At 40.0% G+C, this 22,077-nt stretch overlaps 1 protein-coding gene across 1 annotated transcript in view; it reads right to left on the bottom strand.

Annotated features, from left to right (window-relative positions):
• Positions 1-19,045, bottom strand: part of LOC131573247 (myotrophin) — a 31,077-nt gene extending 12,032 nt beyond the window's left edge. The window contains exon 1 of the mRNA XM_058827009.1: positions 18,854-19,045. Within this exon, the coding sequence (XP_058682992.1) occupies positions 18,854-18,925 (72 nt within the window). The 5' untranslated portion in view covers positions 18,926-19,045. The remainder of the gene's footprint in view (positions 1-18,853) is intronic.
• Positions 19,046-22,077: the final 3,032 nt, after the last annotated feature.

Raw genomic sequence — 22,077 nt, 5'->3', positions numbered from 1 at the left:
AAAAATCACCATCCCCTGCAGAGGGACATGGTCAGAATCCACATGAACTGACAAAATGGAGCATAATTTTTCATTTATACCCACAGGAGTAAAATCTTCTGTGCACTGGACCAAAAGTGACAGAAGGATTCTTCAAAAGAAGTTTTTTCCTTCTGCCATCTTCTAGAGTCTAACAGATCAGCAAGGATATTAACTCATATATGTGGAAAAGATACAATTACTCCAGGATCAAGGAATCCTATAACCCTCAAAATAAAACACAGCTTCAGTCAAAGGTCATGCTTCTCCTGAAAGAAGATTTATGTTCACTTTCTAGAGCAGACCCACAAATTCACTAACAATGGTGCAAGTATTTGTGCACAGCTTCAAAAATTTGCCCATGCAAAAGAAAAGGACATGATCACCTCTTTAATGACCTTCCAGAATACATTGAGTTTACTCAGTCACCCATTTTAGGCTAAGTCTGGCATAATCCACATTAGTAACATTTTTCTTTTCAGATCAAAGACCCAGGGCACCAGCTATGCGATAACATTAAAAACCTATTCAACCCATGAAACATCAGAAACAGCAGTTCCCAGGTATCTGCTTTAATCCCCTCTATTAAAATCTGATTATGGGTAAAGAAAAGCCTCTGTGAATCTCCAATTACTAAACAAGATGACATAAAAGAAAACTTATATAGCCTATTTCAAAAAGTCACATAGGATAGCTAACAGCACATTCAATTAGAAAGTCTTTAAGTATCAATGCCAGCTGAGACGTGGCTATCAACTTTTTACTGAAGGACAGGAAAATAAAAAACTGGAAACTCACTTCAAAATACCTTTGAGAACTTTGCTTTTTAAGTAACTAAGAGTAGGATTCTTTATATCGTCTTATGAATGCAACTATCACCCACTTTCTGTAATGGAGCAATTTAATCCATAAAAAGATCTGTTCTGACTAATTTCTTAAATGAATACTGTCAAAAGTAGTTACTCTTGAACTTAATTCTTTCATTACCCTCTCTCTCACACATTTTCCTTGCTTTACCTTCTTTTGGCAATATACCTACACAAAATCCCTTGTTATATCTCATGTCCTTTTCCAGTTTAGCTCTAGTCAAGGCTTTGGCTTTTTTAGTTCCATCCCTGCATACCCTTGGAAAGTGCCTGTGTTCTTCTTGGGTACTCAACCCCCAATTCCAATTTTTATGCTACCCCTCTTTCTTCCTGAGCTTAGAGAGGATACCCTGACAACCAAGCTGCCTTCCTGTACACCTGATGGATGTCCCAGAGTAATCTGGAAGGATCTGCACCTCAACAGCTGCCCTCAATAAGTTGTGCCAGATTTAATTTCTTTTTCTTTTGCAGCCCTTGTTAAAAGAATGAACCAGACTTTGCTGACTTTGTCCTTAATGCACGTTATGACATAAGCTCCACGTAAATGTTGGATGAACAAGTTTAGTCATAAAGTACAACTTCTAAAGCTCATTATTTTCCAGGGAGATTATTTAACCATACCAAACTGACTCCATCCTTCAACAGCCCCTGCCTTTCTGTAGCCTGTATTACACAAGGCTGTATCCTATGCCTGCCTTGGTCTCCCTTTATCTGCTAACTCCCTCTTTTCCTAGCACCTGCCAGTTTCAGAAGCATCAACACTTAAAGCCAAATGAGCTAAACTCAAGTTTAACCTCATCTAGCACCATTCTAGCACTCCTACAGCATGCTCCAGGTGCCTCAAGCACAGGCTTATTTTGCAGTGGCACAGGAACTGAAACCAAACCTGAGCCAGGTGTTCACGTGAGCACTGTGGTTTGTCAGTAGTGTTGTTCTAGAACATTATGCCAGGCTACAAATGTCACAGCTTCACTTTAGCACCAACTTTTCTCCTGCGTGGCAGGAACAGCTCTGCTGCTTCCAGCCAAAGTTTGACCCTTCCCACCCCTGCACCAGAATTAGTCACTGAATGATGAATCCAGTGAGGAAATTAATCAGTGTGAGAATTTATTTGATCATTTCCTTCATCTGTTCCATGACTTGGCACCTGAACACACCAGCAATTAATAGCTGGGATTTACACTGCAGTTCTACCACAGGAATAGAAACTGACAATTGCAGCCTCATTAAATCCTATTGCATAGGTTAACTGTATTAGTAGAGCAGTGCCTGCAATAGTTGTGGCATTAAAATGCTCTTTCAGATTTAGAAACAACTCCATATCCCCATCTGTACTTATCCCGTCATGCAAAAATAACTGCATCTCCTCTTTTTATGCATTCCTTTCATTTCAGTTTTAATGAAGGAAATCAGATTCCATGCAGTCAGATGTCCTTAGAGTGCAGGGAAGCATCTTGCAGGAGCTACTGGGCAATTCTTGTCTTCATTATTCTAGGAAAGAAAATAACTCTCTGTACAGTCTGTTGCATTACTTCCATCTCTTTGCATACAAGGGATGGCCACCCCTACAGTGTATTAGATAACTCTGACATATTAAATATAGCAACAACTTAATCACTGCTATCTCAGTGGAAAAGAGGAAGAGTAAAAAATCCTCTTACTATAAAGAAAAGTTTAAGTCCTATGGATGAGATATTTTGACTATTTTGCTGCATATTGAAAATACTACTTCCAAAAACTTCATATTTACTATTTTCCCCACAGGCTTTGTTTATGCTGGCTGTATTATTTGTTTTTAGAAATTCAAAGAGATTAAGTAAGATGGCAGAAGTAAACTGTAATTTATGGCGTTGGATACAATCTCAAGAAATGTTTTGCCATAACAGAAATTATGCTGCTATCCACTAAATTAAATCTTTCCCTCCAATGTAAGTAAGTTTTAGTTTTTGAATCAAACTAAGTGCCTGAAATGTTAAGTTATATTATTTGAAGTAGAACATATATAAACTGAGCTTTGAAATCACTTAAGAACAATATACTCCTTAGTCTTCTGAAGGAAGAGCAAGCGCTTGGATAAATACACCTGTAGAAAAAAATTATTAGGCATATACTCAAACAGTTTAGAAAATAAATCTTGCACTTCCACAATGGGTATGTGGGGGGCATGGATGAACTGGTTATGTCTTAATCTTCCCCAAACACACTATTTCATTTTCTCAGAGTTTGAGTCTGCTCACACCCCCTCAATAATTCTCCACTACAACTTTCTCTGGATTCATTCATCTCTGGAACGACTTTATAAAAAACCGCAAGCCCACTTCCCCAAACCATCAAAATTCCACAAACACCAGGTAAGTACTCTGAAGATTAAAATACATTATTTTTGCCACTCCACTTAAATTCTCAAAATGGCTGTATTTGAAGTACTTGAGCCAAAGTGCTTCTTAACCTGTGTTTGTTTCAGTTATAGGTTCAGAGTTTTCAAGTGTCTCCTGCTACCACATGTCAGCTCTGGGGATCATCTAACCAAAAGTTACCTCTCTAGCACTGAAGATATAAACACCTTAATGGAGAATCCCTAAAAACTGCAGCAGAAACAACTGAAAAAACCACCCATTTTCTATACACAATCATTCTACAATTTCTAAAGTAACTATGAGCTTAAAAATACTGTAAGCCAAGCACAAACTTCAGTCCTTACTCAAACAGTAGAAACAAGATGATGTTTTTCATATAGCTAATCCATGGGTCATAAACACTGGTGGTAATGAGAGAAAAGTCAAATACCACACTTCCTGAAATCTGACTAATAATCTAAAAATATAAGGAGAGTTTAATTCTACAAGCTTGTCAGTCTAGTGACTCATGCCATTACAGACTATTTAAGGCTGAAAGGGAACTCTGGAGGTTATACAGTCCAACATTTGCTCAAAGCAGATCCAATCAGATCAGGCTGCTCAGCTGAGTTCTACAGATCTCCAAGAATTGAAGATTACAAAAGTTCTCCAGGCATAAGCCATTCCCAGGGTTTCATCATCCTCATAAGGAAGTATTTTTTCTCTAACATCTAATCAGAATTTCTTGCATTTCAACTGGAACTGTTGTCTCTTACACTTTCACTGTGCACAGCTAAGCAAACCTCTCTATATCTTGCCCTTTGTACAGAAAGCTAAATATAAAATCTTCCCTTTATCTTCCTAAAAGGAAAAGAACCCAAAATATTAACAACAAAACTCAAAAAAACAAGCTACTGCAATTCTAACAGCATCAACTTGTACATCCTTCACCTACCAATAAAAACAGCAGTAGAAAAGCTTTCATCGTTATTTCAACAAGTCCTTTGCTCCATAAACTAATTGGTACAGATCTTCCTATGCCTTCCAGATTCCTAACTAACTTCAACTCAATTTCAGCTGTCATACCTCCCCTGTCTCTGCATATTTGTATGTTTCTAGATTCCTTCCAGTGGACCACTTTGCTTTCCCCTTCTTAACTAGTAACTAGTTTTGCTTTCCCCCTTCTTAACTTACCTCAGTGACTCTGAGTATTTGTTAAGATTCCTCTAAACATGTGACGAGGGATACAAGCTGCAGAATTGAAAAACACTTAGTATTTCTCCTGCTCCCATGTTAGAGAGTTCCAAGTTCTAAAGAAAGGCCCCTGAAGGATGATCTTGAGCTTCTTCACTTTAGAAAGGTTGCAGTAACATCTTATTTGTACTCATACAGCACAAGTACAGCTAAGCACAGGTACAGTCTGGGCAGAGAATGGATTGAGAGCTGCCCTGGGGAGAAGGACTTGGGGGTGTTGGTGGATGAGAAGCTTTGACACGTCTCAGCAAAGGGTGCTTGCAGCCCTGAGAGCCAAATGTACCATGGATTGGACCCAAAGCCATGGGGCCAGCAGGTCAATTCTACCCCTCTTCACTCACCTGGAGTGCTGTGTTCAGCTCTGGGAAATATTTAGTTGAGCTCTTAGGAAGAAATTCTTTACTGAGAGGGTGGTGAAGCACCTGAACAGGTTGCCCAGATCCCTGGAAGTTTTCAGGGCCAAGGAGGATAGAGCTCTGAGCAACCTGGTCTAGCGGAAGGTGTCTGTGTCCATGGCAGGGAGGTTGGAGCTCCCTGCTCATTTTAAGCTCTTTCCAACCCAAACCATTCTATGATTCTATGAAATAACACAAAAAAGGGCGTTCTGACCTTTCATCATAGAAACAGAACTTTACATAGCTTTCCTCTTCTGAATTCTTCCACAAATCAGCTGTTCAAGCACAGAACTGGAACCTCAAATGCTCTGTTTTTCAATTAACTTTGAAGGCCTCAGAAGAATTAAAATTGAATATTGTGAGTTCAAACACAAAAAGCTAACACAGTAGGCTGAGATTTACCAATGAAAATTCAACTGCTACTACACCAGTATTCTTACTACTGGAATTTTATCGCTATTGAAACAATCCTTGGGCTTTTGTGCAGAGTACTGGATTTCCCATATGACCTGGGCTGGAAAGAGTGCCTTTGGAGTTCCTACTCCTCAGTCTGCCCTGGAGTGGTTGTGTATGGATTCCGTTCTGTAAACCTTGCTCTCACCTAAAGCACTGATTCACACACTGCCAACCTTAACTGCAACCTGAAATGAAAAACACCTACAAACCCAAGAGATGTATTTTTATAAAATATGTTGAAGAACTCTGACAGCATTGTAGAATAACAGGTCAAGCAAGGCAGCTTGCTGCACAAAAACAGTCACCCGGTCTGCCCTTCAGTGATCCCACAACATTCCATCCGGTCTTTTGAGTAGTGCTGGAGTTCAACTTTTGCCCCCACCCCACAGAACAGTCTCAGAGTCTAAAAAGCAGCACTGACTTTGATGAAGTAGTTTTCATTCTTGCCAAGACAAACTGATTTAGCCAACCAAAATCCATGCTAGCACTTTCACACATCCCTGGAGATTACCAATAGGAAAAGACATTAGGTATGAATTACTGAATCCATTTTATGGTGTTTCCAAAAAAAATATTTATTGTTTTCAAGTGTAAAATTAGCACTACTCTAAACACCTTTGACTAGCAGAGAAAATAAATTAATTTCTTCTTCCAAGCTGGTTATAAAATTTCCTTTAAATATTTCATTATGGTAACTGAAATGAGCACCAGCCTGAAGCAGTTTCTGCTGGGTAGAGAGCTTAAATATTTGCATCTATGACAGGAACTGGAACAGCTGTACATTGATCCAGCAGACAGACTCTCACATTATTCTCCTTAATACAAATCTGAAGGTAACTGAACCACCAGTCCAGTACTTTAGACAAGGAAATAATTTTTGTCAGCTTTTGTGTATTTTATCATAACGCTAGTCCAGTGTGCTGTTTTCACATTCCCATTTGTTTTAACTAAGAGCAAGAACAATTCAAATGACCAGCTCAGAACAAGTCAGTGCAAGGTATCACTTAAGCTTCTATACTTCTTTTTCCCTATAAATGGATAAAAACACTTGACATGGGTCTGCTATCACTGAGGCATCATAAGAACTGGGCAGAGAAGACGGAAAAGAGAAATTTCATTTTTCCACTCAGCCTGTTTTACTGAAAAAACTACTAAAACAGTGCAGGACGTCTAAGAAGAAGCAATAGTATTTTATCATTTCTGCTCAGCATGTTTATTGAGTCTCAAGTTTTCTTGCCTCTATCTTCTGATTCATAAGAAAAATGACCATGTTTCACAAATAGTCACTGATATTCAAACCAAGAGCAAGAGTGGAACCTGGTAAAATAACTAGTAACTCAAGTGTGGGTTAAGCCCAAAGAGCAGAAAGGGAAGTAAAAAGATTAATGTTGTAAGCTGTGAATTACTTATGACTTTGAAGCTGATTTCTTCAGTTAAAAACCTGTGATAAGATCCTGCCAGAGCCAAGGTTATCAACTCAAGCAGGCAGTTTCCAATGGCAACTGCAAAAATTTTGTGCCAGATCCAAATTTTCATGTGAATCCCCTGTATTTTCAAAAATTACTTACTTTCAGTCAACCTAAAAAAATCTGTGTAACCCAGCCTCATTCAGCCTGTACAGAGACAACTGCTGTTGCTGCTCAGTGGTTCAGCATATTCCACCCATTCCAGGAGCTTTCCAACCATAGCCTGAGTGGACTACAGCTGTCTGCAGACAAGTGACCTGAAGCAAATGACCTAAATTTATTGTGGGATAACCACTGTCCACTTGGAGAATTTCAGACAACCTGGAAGTTTGTTGGTTTTTGTTTAACAGCAGAGAGTGACTGAATTAGCTAAGCCTTCCTAACGATTATTTCCGTGTTTACCCTCAGAGGTATTCAATAACATCTTTTCAACTCTTCTGGGTGTTTTATTCCCTGTCCTCTAAATTTTATAACTTGAAGCAAAAAGGAATTTTCTCCCAGATGTCTTCCTTCTACCCTGTATGCTTTGGGAAATATATGGGACAAGCTGATTTTACACCTCCCCCTTACCACTTCTTACCACATCTTACAGAAACAAACAGAAATAGAAAAAACATCCACAAGAAATCCTGTAGAAATAGCAATCAAAAACCAAATCCAAGTTAACAGATGTCGAGAAGGGAACTTGAACACAGAAAGTTAAACCCCTGTTAAAGAGGCTGCAAACATGAATATCAAATTTTCATTTTTTTTCTGGATTCACTTCTAGTATTTGCTATTAGTTTAGCCTGCAATAGCCAACAGAGAATCTGCTTTTAAAAATATGAAAAAAAAGGCTACTCAAAAAAATTCAGCACAACATTCCCCATAGAAGACCCTCATCAGTTTATCAAAAAGGAGTTTCAGTTCTGAGGATAGTGCATGTCTCTCCAGCTCTCTCATTTTGCAGCAATTTCTACAACCAGAGCAGACAGATGTAGATGTCCATGTAAAAAAAAATGGGTATCTACTTTGCAATTCTCTACTTTAGGAGAAGCCTTAATTGCTAATAATAACACCAATCCTTGGTCTATAAAAGTTAAGAAAATGAATTATGAACCTGATGATGAATTTTGCCTGTCTTCATATGGTATCTAAAGTACTCTGAAAAGCTTTTAAAGCACTGCTACACTTATTCTGGCTTAAGCCAACAAAAAGGTGCTTAACAAGCATACTTTTCAGGTTTTGTTGGTGGTAAACAAGCTTATCCACCATAATCAAATGCAATCTGAAGTCCTTTGTCTCAGTCAAACGAATACAATTCCAGAAACAACTGCTAAATAAACTGAACTACTGAGCCATCTGTGCTTCAGTTGTATCAGCATTTTGGGAGACAAACAAACCTGATACATGAGTTGTTCTGTAGAACAGTAATGAACCAACTGTTTCCCAGCTATAGCTTCTAGAAGGTCCTGCTACAATCCCAGCTTCAAAGATGTGCCAAACACATGTGTTATTGAAAAGAGCTGTTCTCCCCTCCCCAAAATCCTTGGTCTGTGCAAGACTTGAGTGAGAAATAATGTAACCCGCTCACTACTTGCACTAGCAAGTGATGAAACAGGAATGAAGGGCTCAGTTGTGCAGTTCCTCTCAGCTCCTATGAATTTCCATTTATAAGCTTGTTTCTCAGGCAACAGCTCAGAGTAATGGCAGCAACCAGTTCTGACAGAGCGAAGTGTTGCAGACCAAGGGATCATTACTCTCTGTTCAGATTACCTCTTTACCTGATGAATGTTAGTGCATGAAACATTCTGGATCATCAACTGAAACAGCCAATGGTAAGACACTTTCCAAGCTGTCTCTGCTTAGAAAGATTGCTAGAATTCAGAATTAAAGTTAAAATGCTTCAGCTACAGGATCAGGACTCACCTGTCAGCCCTGATACAGGGCGCACAAACATCAATAAAAGCCTTTAACCATTAATTCTGAAGAACTGTAGATCAATCTAATGACTTTATACCTTAAGTTGACATAAACCTATCTAAAGAGATGTGTTAAGCACTGCATCTATTGAACATAGTGCAGTGTCCATTTTCATAGGCAACACTGAGCTGGCCTGAAAGGGTTGAATTTTTTTATTCCAGAAGTGATCGGGCCAGACTTCGCGTTTTCCCACTGCATTTTGGATGATGTAATTTGGATTATACCCACTCTAAGGGTAGCAGAAGATATTCCTAAAATATTACTAAGATACTAACCAGAAGATATTCCAGCTCACATGGGTGCCAGATGATTGCTAAACAGAAGCCATCAACCATACATAAAACAGGAATCAGAGCAATAATTTTGCCTCAGTAATTCAGTACTAGACCATCAGCAAACTGACAACAGATGACAATATGAATACAGAAAAATCTACAAAACACCACCTGTTTCTGCAAAAAGGAATTTTTTTTCTCAAGCTTAACATGTCAGAAACTGCTCCAAAAGTTAAGCAATAGAACAAAGGATTCCAGACATTACCAGGCATTGTGTATTTTGTTAACTCCCAATTAAAACACTTTCAGTTTCTGGAAGAAGCCCACATCAAGTTCTGTATTAAACTGCTCAGTACATATTTGTCCAAGGAATGAACAGGAAGTGGATGTTTTCCTCTGAGACAAACACACAGCACCAGCTTCTGGGTTTCAGTTTCAATAGATGCCAGCTTGATGTTTTGAATTCTCTGCATGATCTAAAGACACAATAATTAAAATACCCCCACAACAGTAATAAATGTGAATTCTCAAACCTCAGGTTGTACTGTATCAGGTAGGTATGAGAGAATAAAGAGGAAGGTGAATGTATCTCCCAAAGATTATTGGTATGGTTAAAAAACCCCAGAATTTAAGTGTTTTAATTGGGGCTTAGCACTATAAACAGGAATTACTTCTCCAGAAACTGAACTAAAGATATGTCCAAGGCAAAATCAAGTGTTCTGTGAAATTCAAAGCAATGAAGCTTAGCTTCTAAATAGGTTTTCTTATAAGATTAACAGGCATTATTTTCATGTGAACATTATATTTACATTTTCTTCATTCAGCAATGCATAAAAATATATGAAATGTCAAAAGCAGAATTAGTAAGTTCTAGAAGTTTTGTGACTTAATGCAGAGTTTTGTTGACATGATGAAACAGTTGGTGATTGGAATTATGCAAAAACAAAACACGGAAGCAAAAAAACTAGATCAGAAAAGCTATTTTTACGTCTATAAAAACTGCCGCTTCCTAAGCACTATATTCTTAAAAACATATGGATAAACATCTACAGAATGGTTCCCTAAACTAATTATACACACTTGGAGTATTCATCTTCACTGCAATACTTTCATTAAAACTTACCAATATGGTATTGCACTTTTAAGTTTGAAATAATCCACCTACAAAAGTTAAGCTATTTTCTCCAGATTTCCAGGAATTACTGTTGAAAATGCTTTAGTAAATACAGTCTACTAACACGTTACAGGAATGGAACTAAAGACTGTATTTCATGTTACACTTTAATTAGAGGACCCTATTTTGAAAGTAATTATATTTATAGTCATTATGCCCAAGATAAATTTAAATATCAGACAACTACTGTTTTTGTCACAAGCCAAATTCAAGTTTTTTAAACCATGCTAAATATCCATGACTTTAGTCAAGAAAGAGTTAACAGCATTACTGAAATTATTGAGGAGTCAGCAATCCAAGAAATAAAGATTCTCAAAAACACCTCACTTGAGTGAAAGGATTCTGTGGTTTTTGCTGTCAGTTTGTTTGGGTTTTTTTAACACAGGGCATATAGAGAAATGCAGATCTCACCTCACAGGAACTCTCCCGACCTCTTCCTTATTTAAGGACTTGAAATTTTCTACTTTCAACTGCATTACCTGAATCAAGCACTGGAGTATTTTTGAACAAACAGAAAAATACGTTTAAAACATTTATTACCTATGGTATTTGCTTTCATAGTGTCATTAACAAATCAGTTTAAATGAGAGATGCTGATGGTAGCTGTTCTATGGACAGCTCTCTCTGTATTGTCTCAAATGGCCTAACAGCTCATCTTTCCTGCTTGAAGCTAATCACTAATTTATAGGTCACAAGTGTGTTAAAAAGCAAGTTCATAAATGACCGGAGTCATTCAGCAATAATTATTACAACTTGATCTTAGCTCATCAGGAACTCTGAGTGTACAATTCTGTTGTATAAACTGACTCGGAACACTCTCTGAACTTTGGCTGGAAGTGTGACAGGGCAGCCTCTAGAACACCAATCTAGTGATGTTTTGGTCTGCTCAGCTTATTAGCCACTGCAAGCAATTACTCTCTTTGATTTCCAAAGCATAGCTGAAGGCCGAGAAAAGGATTTCGCCATTTCCCTTCCACCCCGTAACCACTGAGGAAGGCAGCAATGTCTGCAAGCAAAGGCAAACTTCAGACCATTTTCTAACTCCTAGTGCAGCAGGAAAGACACAAGAATTATTTCTTTGAAGAAATACAGTGCCCTTGGCAGCCAATGTATCTGAACTGAGCTACAGAATTACACTGCGCAAGAAATACTAAGACTGTAAAAATGGGCAAAGTGCTAAAAGCACCAAATCCCAAGTCCCCCAAACTACTTCAAAGCCATATTCATGTGCATTATGAGTTTTCAGGACCGTATTTTTCTTTCCCTTCCTCCTTGTCCTCATCAGGATTTCATTTGCTTTTGGGAAAACAGATTATTTGCTACCCTAGTCTTTATTAAAAAGATAAAAAAACCAAAACAACAAATGAAAAACCACAACAAAAAACCCCACACAACACACTCAAGTACATTCCAATCAAATAGAGAACTAGGACATTATAGCTTGTTCAATAGGACTTACTAGTACTGACTGCATTCCAAGTCAAAATAGCAGCACTACAGATAGCAGCTCCTTAACCATTTAATTTAAAGTATCCTTCCCATCTGAGGCCTGTAATTGTAGAATTTGCCATCACCGGTCACAATCAACATAGGATCTAACACCAATATACTATAAAGATAAGTTAATCTGCTACCCAGCATTCAATAAAGGTTTTAAATTCACTTTAATATTAACTGTGCAGATTTGTACCTACCCCTCCTCATAATGAGCTAAAGCAGAAAAACATCTAATTGTTCAAAACTGCTGAAACTGCAATTTGTAAGAAAAACAACTGTTGTATAACCAACTGGTCAGTTATTGGCACTTATTAATTCCAACTCATGCTTTTGTCCTAGCAATAGATCTGTCTATGGAAAGGACAACTGCTTCTTTCTACAGAATTGTATTGGGAAATTCAACATTCATTTTGCTATGGAGGGGACAAAAAATCAGGCATAATGTAGCACAAACCTTCAGCTTCAGAAGTGGGAAAATTAGGGAGAAAGAAGTAACTTAAACTTTTATGTGGACACATATTCAGAAGTTCAAACAAGCATAAACATAAAGCCATAAAAAACACGCTAAACTCAACTGCTGCTTCACATAGAACTGTATCCCCATGACTTCAGCAATACAATCATATACATCTCCTGGTTTTCTGCATCTTTCCTAAATTTTCTCTTCTGACCTTTGATCAGACATAAAAAGTCTTGGACATGAGAACCCTGAGTCCACAATGCTCTTAATGAAATTAAGTAGAATATTTGACCTTCAAGTCCTGATATCTTACCAGCTATGGCTATGGTCCTTCAGACAAAGCACAGAAGTTGTTTGTTCTATTGAGAACTACTCAAAGGAATACTCATTTATGCATTTTGACACTGCTGCAAGATCCACTAATTCAGTATTTCATACTTATGTGGCCTGCATGAGTCACCAATGCCATGATACCCAAGTCAACATTCACTGCATGATCTTCACATCTAACACAACTTTCCACATATTATTCCAAATGGAATTTTATTTATTTATTTATATTTATGGAACATTATTCCATACCACTGCAGAACTGTTCTCCTGGAGTTTTAGAAAGCTTAGCTCATCTCCTGTCTTGTTGATTGTCTGTTCTTGTTGATGTCAAATTAACTGAGCTAGGCTTGAAAGACAAGGATTTATTAAAGATAAAACTGATGCAAGAGTGAAAACTGCAGTTAGAATAAGCGATGGGAGAAAGAACAGTAGTAGAAGTAAGTATTTTCCTCACACCACTGAATTCTCTGCTTGTTATTCATAACCTATTCCCAACTTTGACTGTCATACTTAGGGATGAATATGCTATATACCACAAACTTGGACAAAACAGGATACAGTTCAGAGATAAAATTTGCTTACAATTTAGGGAATGGAATACATTCGTATATCAGCAAAAAAGAAAAAAGGAAAAATTAAAATAAATGTTTTATTACAATCTGGTCTCAGTAACTACTTTTTGCAGCAAACACCCATTAGGCACAGGACAAGTCAGCACAGTAAGAACAACTCAGACAGACTCAAGCAAGGAAGTACTTAACTTGGGTTTTTTAAGCATAGAAAGGTCAATTATGAATCACTTAGGCAATATGCTAAAGCCACCAAGATTTTCAGAGCAGAGAAGCAAACTCAATGAACAAAATCACCATAGCCTGACATCAACATCTCAAAGAAAATATTACATTTAGCAGTTCCAGATTCATGATCATTCAAATGATCACAGCTGGAATGAGCTCTATTTACATTTCAAATTGAAATGGCTGAAGAATCAGTTCTATCTGTATCTTCACAAAGAAGAAAGGAGAGATTTGAGAATCCTGGGATGTTCATTCAGTCAGTGAGTCACACATTCCCCTGCAATACCAGGTTTGCAGGCAAGTTCGTTACTCCATGCTGCTCCTATAAACTACTTAAGAACTGCTGAACAAACTAATTAATATCTCTGAATAATTCTTTGCCACATGTCCTCAGACTCTCTTGGATCAGACTGAGGAAATTAATTAGCCATCTTGAAAAGGTGGTTTTCAACAACCTCACTGATTTTATTGTACACACTACTAAGAAATGACAGTTGTGCTGTGTTTTTCTGAAAGTTTTTCTAGTACATTCCTGGGATTCTGGTTAAGAGTAACTCCACCATGAATATGGAACCTGCTAACAGCAGGTTATAGCAGCAAACAATTATCTTGTTCCATAAAAGAAGAATTTAGGTCATCATGTTCAAATCTGCAAAATGTAAATTGAACATCAACTTCAATTAGAACCATGCAGTAAAACAAAAATTATTTTTATCAATCACACCTCAGCAGACTCAACAGTAATCAAGTGGAAAACAACAGAACTCCTAGAATCTGCAGATAAAGACAAACCCATAGTAAAAGTGCTGGCATAACACCGGGGAGTTACAATACAGAGATATCCAAAAGGCCCCACAGGGAACAAGCTCAGTCCAGCAGCTCCCAGGTCAGGGCTAGCTCTGATATGCCCCTGGACAAATTAGTGAGGTATAGCTGCCCTGCACTGTAATCCAGACAGGCCCCCAGGCTGTCACTCAAGAGCACGAAAACTGTTACCTGACCAGAGGCAATTCAGGTATCAATGCAGCCACAATAATAATGTGCACTTCAGCATGATGAGACAAGGGGAATTTCAATGTATCCATGTATCCATGGTGTGCTTTATCTGTAAATCAAGTAATCCACTCATATATAGCAACCATTTAAGTACTAATTTTCATTTAGTTTGTAACTGAAGGTGTAGAAGTCATTTGAATGGACACTGAAAAGAGCAGAGGTTACCCCCAAGAATTTTAAGTTATTTATTACTCCATGTTAATCTTTCTTATTGCAGATATATACGCCTCTTCTCTTTTTCACAACACTTAACTATACCCCTGACTGCTGCTTCTATTTCAAAAACTTCTAAACATTTTTTTTTAATTTTAGCCTCTGTAGTAAGTTTAGCAGCAGTCAAGTTTTATGCATTTCTCAAGATGTGTATTCAAACTTCACTACATCCTAAAGAACTGCAAGACTGCAGCACCAGTTTTGTCAAGAACACACAGGTGGTCACTGTTGTCTACATGAGTTATTGGAGGTCCTCCAGGAATTTGGTTTTGTTTGCTTCATTATTTAAAAAACAAATAGGACTCCATACCAGAAATGCCTACTAGACAACTTTTTAGAAACCTCCATTTCACAGCCTACCATCACCTCAACCTCCCAGCCCTCTGAGCAGTACAAATCTGCTGCTTCCAGTTTGGTTGCCTGTCCTATCTTCTTATGGTATTAGGTTAGTTGATTTACCAAACTTAACTGTAAGCAGTGGTAGGTTTAGGAAACGATGTAAGGGATTAAAGCAGCTCATGAAAGTGGGGAATTCTCAGTTAAGCTGTGGGAGATGAAACTACTTCAGAAGAAATAGTTATTGAAGCCTGTCCTGCAAATCTAAGTTTATCTTGCAAAATAACTTTATGCCTAGTGAATAAAAAAATTGTACTTGGCTTCAGAAATCTACTGTTGACTGGAAATGCTATGTGCACATGCTGATAGAGAAGTCCTCTCTAAGCAACTGCACAGTTTATCTAATTCCACTGGGGAGGAAGGCTAAAGAAAAGGAAAAAGAGCAAACACCATAATGTTAAGAAAATCTGTAGGCTTAATATAACTTGCTTTTCTTCTAACTAGTACTTTTTAACCCACTCCCTACCTTGAGGGAGATAAATTTCTTTCAGCTGCGTGGGTCCTCCTCACCCATTAAACTGCACATTTGATTCAGCTGTTCCCATGGAAGTTTCTGCTTTCTTGAGGAATTTGAAAAATTTGAGTGGATGTACGTGGGAAGAGTGCAGAATTCCTTCAATCCCTTGGATTCCTGTAGGCATCTCTGAAGCCAACATATGCTGGCTATGTTAAAAAGGAAAACATCAAAGAAAGCAAACAGTAAAAAGTACTTTTTAATCTAGTTATCATAAAAATAGCTGACATTGTACTTCTGGCATAACACTAGATACAGTATTTCATGAGAAACTTACATTTACTATAAAGAAAAAGTTGACAGTGTTGCAAGTTGAGAAATGTAGATGCTAATATGATGTCTCTTAAAAAACCAGAAAGAAGTCTTAAAGACTATTCAAACTATAAAAATAATCTTTCTTATTTTCATGAAATAGAAGCCACCAGTATCTTCCAAATGCAGACTGGCAACGTTGAGATCTCTTTTGCTACGCAACAAAGCAGTATCACTTAGCACTGCCTGTTTCATTGCCACCCCTCAGAACTACTCCTTCTATGAAGAGTTTTTTCCTGAAGAAAGTACCTTCAGGAGAATGCAAGATCCCTATGGAGAAGAACACGTAACTCAAATGGAGACCCTTGATTATGTTTCTGTATCCTTTCTTTGTCCAGGAACTGCTGAAGGGGCTAAAACATTCTCTTTCTTTTTGGTACTTACTAGCCAAACCTCAGATAAAACAAATAAAAAAAAGAAAAAAAGAGATACTTGTGATTCCAAAGACACAACCTCTACAGCTTATTACACACAAGTGAAGAAATAAGAGAGTTCAACTCCTACAGTCCCACTGATAACATCCATTTATTATTATTTTTAAATTATCCAGGGTCACCTAGTTAGCATTTCAAGCACTGCCATTCAGCTATGAAACAAAATCAGAGGTCAAATCCTTCATGTGGTAATTAGGGCAAAACTGCAAGATTATAGTTAAAGGCTGTATTGTTTCCAAACAAATAATGAGGAAATAAGACTGGAACAAGAAACAAAACAAATGAGAAGTTGGGAAACAAAAGTTTCAGGAAGACAGACAAGGAAGAATTTTATGAAGATGCAGACTGTAAGATATATGACTGCCTCCCCCATTACAGGGAGAGGAAATTTCTGCCACTGCAAAGTTTATGTAAGTAAAATTCCTGAGCATTAAATCATACTTAGGGCAGGAAAGCAGCAGGGAGCAGAAGCCGTATAACTGATAAGGAAGAAAGCCAGAAAGAACATACAGCACAGAACAGATACTTTCCTGAGAACTCTAACTACCAAAACATGATTTGCCTTCACATATTTCATTAATCTCAGAACTGAGAATGTGAAGTTCCAGCTGAGGCTTCTCCTACATGCAGATGATTTATGGGAGTTCTTTTGCCCCTCCTCAACGTATATTTCCTGTTGTACAGTAAAACATAAACTCATTCTTGTACTCTTTTCTTCCCTGAAGGCACCCCCTCTGCTTCGTTTACCTTCCCAAACACACCTACCTGCACCTCTGCAAAACTTACAAAAAAAAAGACAAAAATTATTTACAGACCACTAGGAAGGATAAGGATCAGTCAAAACTTGCTTATATAAGCTTTTTTTTTCTACAGGAACCCAGCCTAAGAGTTTACTAGCCCACAGTCTGTCAAGGAAACAAAAAGGACTGAAAGCATTTGACTTCTTGTAGGTTGTTGAACAGCTGAAGTCACAATGTATACTTGCAAGTGGGAGAAAAGTGTGAATAAGATTAGGTCACAAATCAACAGAAAACACCCAGAGTTTATTAAATTTCTACATTAGAAGCAGTTCTACAATGTAAGAGTGCTTAAGGATTGCAGGCACCTTTTACACTAATCACCTAACCCCAGTGAGGATCTCTCTTTTAAGGATTTCTGCCTCATTAGTGCAGTTAGATGATAGCCTTCAGCTCTTTACTACAGCAGCATCCAGGCTGGCTCAAGCCTCTTTCAGTAGCAGATGGAACCAAGTATCAGACACAGCACTGAAGTAGATAGAGAGTGATCACATAAATCCATTTGCTACATGAGTTGCAGTGCCACTCGGGAAGAATGGGAATACAAAAAAAAACCTTTCTAATTAGTACTGTGGTGAACTTGTAGACATAAACTGAACCAAGACAGTTACTGCCAAAGCTTTAAAGCTTTTGCCTCAGCTAAACATACACAAGGAACCATTAATTACTAGTGTGCAGTGAATTTTCTAGACATGGAAATCCTTTAAAAGCTGTAGAGAAAATCCAAATATGCTGCTGACACACTCTGCAAGTCCCTAAATCTGAGAAGATATTAGACATACCAATATATTACTCAACTTTATTACACAGACACAGGTACACGACCTTTAGCAAACAGCCGAAGTGGGATAATTACATTATTCCCAGTTATTTCCTCTAGAACTTTATAGGCAGAGCATGTGAGTGCACAGCCACTTTGATGCAAAGTCCAGAAGCTTAGCTGGAACAGTCAAGAGAAGACTATTCAGGCTAAGCTGTTGGACTTTGCACTTAAGCAGCTGGAAGTACTTGCACACTTTTCTTTTTGCCAGGAGCGCTACAAGTTTGAAAGTTGACAACTGGAGTGGAACGAACTTAAATCATTATGGCAAGTTGTGTCAGCATGTGTCAAGCTCTCAAAGACAATCATTAACTTGTTCGGAGATCTAAATAATTACAGGTAAATTAGATGTACACCTCTGCTCTGATGTAACAGTTCCCAGACAATATTCCTCAACAGTAAGGATTCACTGAAGCAGAATGTTGCCCTTATGTACTTTTCCCACAAAACCTCAGTGATGACAGAAGGCGAATGAGGACAGAATGCAGCTTTCAAATCCTTCCCTGTACCTGAGGAGTGTTCAGCCATCACACAGGTGTCTGCCGTGCCCGCAGCACTCGCCCTGACCAGGTATCACCACACTTCCCAGAAGGTTAATGGAGTAAGCCTCAGCACACCCGGTAGCTTAGCATCATCCTATTAAGGACGAGCCCTGAGGCACAGAGTGGAAGGATAACCAGACCGAAGCCACAAATCCACACAAGATCAGCGAGGCAGGAGCGGGATCTTGGCTGTCAGTCCATTAAGTTTCACATAGTGACACGGAATAACTCCAGGGTTAGGCTCGAGGGGCGGCCGGGGGCAGGAGGGAAGGAGGAAGCCGAGGGAGCGAGAGGCCCCGAGGAGGGGGCGGGGGCCCTCAGCTCCGCACGGAGCTCAGCGAGCGGCGGTGCTCGCCCAGGCCGCGGCTCCGCCGCCCCGGCCCCATCCCGGGGGCTGCGCGCACATCCCTCCCTCCCTCCCTCCCTCCCTCCCTCCTCCGCCCGCGGCGCCGCCTCGCCCACCCCGCCGCCTCCTCCTACCTTGGCCACGTAGTCCTTCACCTCATCCAAGTCTCCGTTTTTCAGGGCCCACATGAACTCCTTGTCGGACATCGCGGCCGCCGGGCGGGGGAACGCGGGCGGGCGAGGCGCCGAGGGGCCGGCGGCAGCTGCCGGGAGCGCGGGCGGCGGCGCGGGCGGCGGGAGCCCCTCCCCGGCTGCCGGGCGGGGCGGGGCGGGGCCGGGCTCGGGGCAGCGCGGGAAGGCGCGCGGGCAGCGCGGGGCGGGGCCGGGCACGAGGCAGCGCGGGCGGTCCCGCCGGGGCGAGGAGCGGCTTCACTCGCGCGCGGCCGCGCTTCCGCTTCCGGTTCCCGTGTCCAGCCCCCAGTGCCCGGCCCCCGCGACGCCCACGCGGGACGGCGGCACACGGAGCGCGAGGCGCATGCGCGCGCCGCCGGCGTCCCCGCGTTCCCCAGGTACCGCGGGGGGAAAGGGAGGGCTGCGCATGCGCCCTGAGCTCCGCCGCCCCGCCCGGGCCCCGCGGTTGCCATGGAGACGCGGCCTATGGCGGACCCGCCACCAGCCGGCCGTGCCGAGCTCAGCCGGACACGGCCGGGACGCGGGGTCCGGCATAGGAGTCTGCTCCCGTTGAGGGAACCACGTGTCTGAATAGCTGTTCTGCAAACCCCGAGGCTCTGAGCTGCGGATAATTATCATAATGCTTCCAAAGCAGCAGCGGGGAGACATGAAAGAAAGGACATGGTGGTTAATTAATATGTTGGCACTCAGCGGTTGCATCTGTTTCCCAAAGCCACATGTTTTGCGTATGGAACATGCGGCCTGTTGTGTGAGTCAGGCTTGTCTGCCAGCAGGCAGCCGCTCTTCCTAATCCCCCCTGGCAAACAGCATCCCATACAGCCTTGGAGCTGGAGCTGCTCTGCAGCGACTGTCGCCAGTCTGATTCACAGAATAATTTGGTCGGAAAACCAAATCTGAGATCATCTGAGCTCGTCCAGTCTGACCTGTGACCCAGCGCCACCATGCCTGCCACACCACGGCACCGAGTGCCTCATCCAGTCTCGAACACCTCCAGGTGACTGGAGGCAGTATGAAAATGCACAGATTAGGAAGAATTTCCTTCCCGTTGAGGGTCGTGAGGCACTGGAACAGGTTGCCCAAGGAAGTTAACAGATGCCCCACCCCTAGAAGTGTCAAGACCAAACTGGACGGGGCTTGAAGCGATGTGGTCTAATGTAAATTGTCCCTGGTCATGGCACAGGGCTTGGAGCTACATACATCTTTAAGGTCCTTCCAACCCAAACCATTCTATGGTTCTGTGAACCTATCATCCTATGATAATGCGTTAAAGTGTAGGAAGACTGCTAGATCAACAAACTGTGCCTTTTCTAGTCCAGTTATTCTCTTTGAGATAAAGTGCAATTTGCTGCTTACTGGCTAAATTCTATTTTGACGTCCTATATTATTGGTAAAGTGTCCCAATCTGTTTCAATAAATAAATTGCAATTCATTGCTGCAGTGAGTTATACACTGTTGGTATTCTATAAGGTATAAATCATACAGTACACAAACAGTCTAGAATAAAAATAATCTAATTAATTCAGCTATCTAAATAAAAAACCAAACCAACAAAACCCAAAGAACAAACACAACATAAAAATCCAAGAAAGAGACTTGAATACATATTGGTTCCATTGCAGGTTTTATTTAAAAACACAAATTTGATCTCCTACTTGCTATATTCCCTTTGTGTAATCCTGAACAATTCATACACAACAGCTGTTAGTTCAGACAACAGCCAAGCAATAATATAAAATACCATCATATAGGACTCAGTCTATTGAGGAGAAAATAATAAAGGTGATATATAGCAGCCTAGAAAAAGTTATGGAACTGACACAAGAGATCTGGGAGTGACAGGTGAAAATTGGACAATTGATTTTCTTTCTGTTTATGAGTTAGTTGTATTTACACTGAAGGAGGATGGAGTGGAAAGGAGAAGGAAAGAAGAGTTATTTTGTTCTTTCCCGAGGTCAAACGAGGTGTGCAGACAGGGAAACCCAAAAATTATTGACTGTATTCATTGTTGGACTTGAAGCAGGAGGGGAAGCAAAGTCAGACACACACTGCCAGTTCTTTGGTACTTGCTCATGAATCCCAATGAGGCTGGACCTCGGAAAGTCACCTGGGGGCCAGCCTTTGGTGCTGAGGTAGGGTGTCATTCTGTGGAAATGCCTTTTCCTTGGACACTATGTAGTAAACACAATTAGCAATTTCTAAACAAGGGGCTGGCTCTGAAAACTGAGCCAAGGAATGATTCAGTGTTGACAAATTCTCTCAGCCAAATCAGAAGGTGAATAATGGTTGGGAAGTTTGACCTATACTACGTAAGCAGGCTGGACTTGTTTACACAGAGTACAAATCTCCTTTTGGCTGTAGGTTTCCTTTCTTTCATTATTAAAGTTTTCATTATTTATTTCACATCTAAGTACCTTCTTTTATTTACAAGGGTATGCATGTATGATACATTATTCTGTTCTTCATGACTAAAGCAAACTTCACATAAAAGAAGTTACCTTTATTTCTATAAGCTTATCTCTCTGTTCAGGAGCAGGTCATAGAAAATGGAAGTTCAAGGAATTAACTTTTGATAATCTCTGTTATTTCTTTAAATCAAAGTTATAAAATTCTAGAAACAATGAATAATTTAGATTGGAAGGGACCTCTGGAGGATATACATGATCTAATCCCTGATCAAAGCAGGGCTAATTTGGATGAGGCTGCTCAGGGCAACCAGTCAAGTTCTGAACATCTCAAAGTGTGATGAAACCACAACTTTTTCTGGCAGTTAATTCTGATGTTTGACTGCTTTCACAAAACAAACAAAAAGTCCTTCTTTCTAATCAAAATTTCACTGCTGTAACTTTTTATTTGTTACTTTATATCCTGTACCTACCTCTTCAAGAATGTTTGGCTTCTATCTTCTCTTTGTATTCTCATGAGATAGGTGAAGATAGCAGCAAGATCTCGCTACCTTAGCCTTGTCATCTCAGGGCTGAACAAGCCAATTCATTTGAGATTTTCGTCATATGTCAATTGTTTAAGTCAGCTTATCATCTTGGTTATCTTCCAATGGACTCAATCCAATATGTCCCTGTCTTTTTTACCCTGGGAAGTTCAAGCCCGGAACTTCACTCCATCTGTGGCTTCACAAGGGATGAGTAAAAAGGGTGTCCCTGATTTTCCTT

Source organism: Poecile atricapillus, chromosome Z (assembly GCF_030490865.1).
Source record: "Poecile atricapillus isolate bPoeAtr1 chromosome Z, bPoeAtr1.hap1, whole genome shotgun sequence".
Classification (NCBI taxonomy): Eukaryota; Metazoa; Chordata; class Aves; order Passeriformes; family Paridae; genus Poecile; species Poecile atricapillus.
The sequence above is the reverse complement of the archived record's forward strand: the minus strand, read 5'-3'. Positions and strand labels throughout refer to the sequence as shown.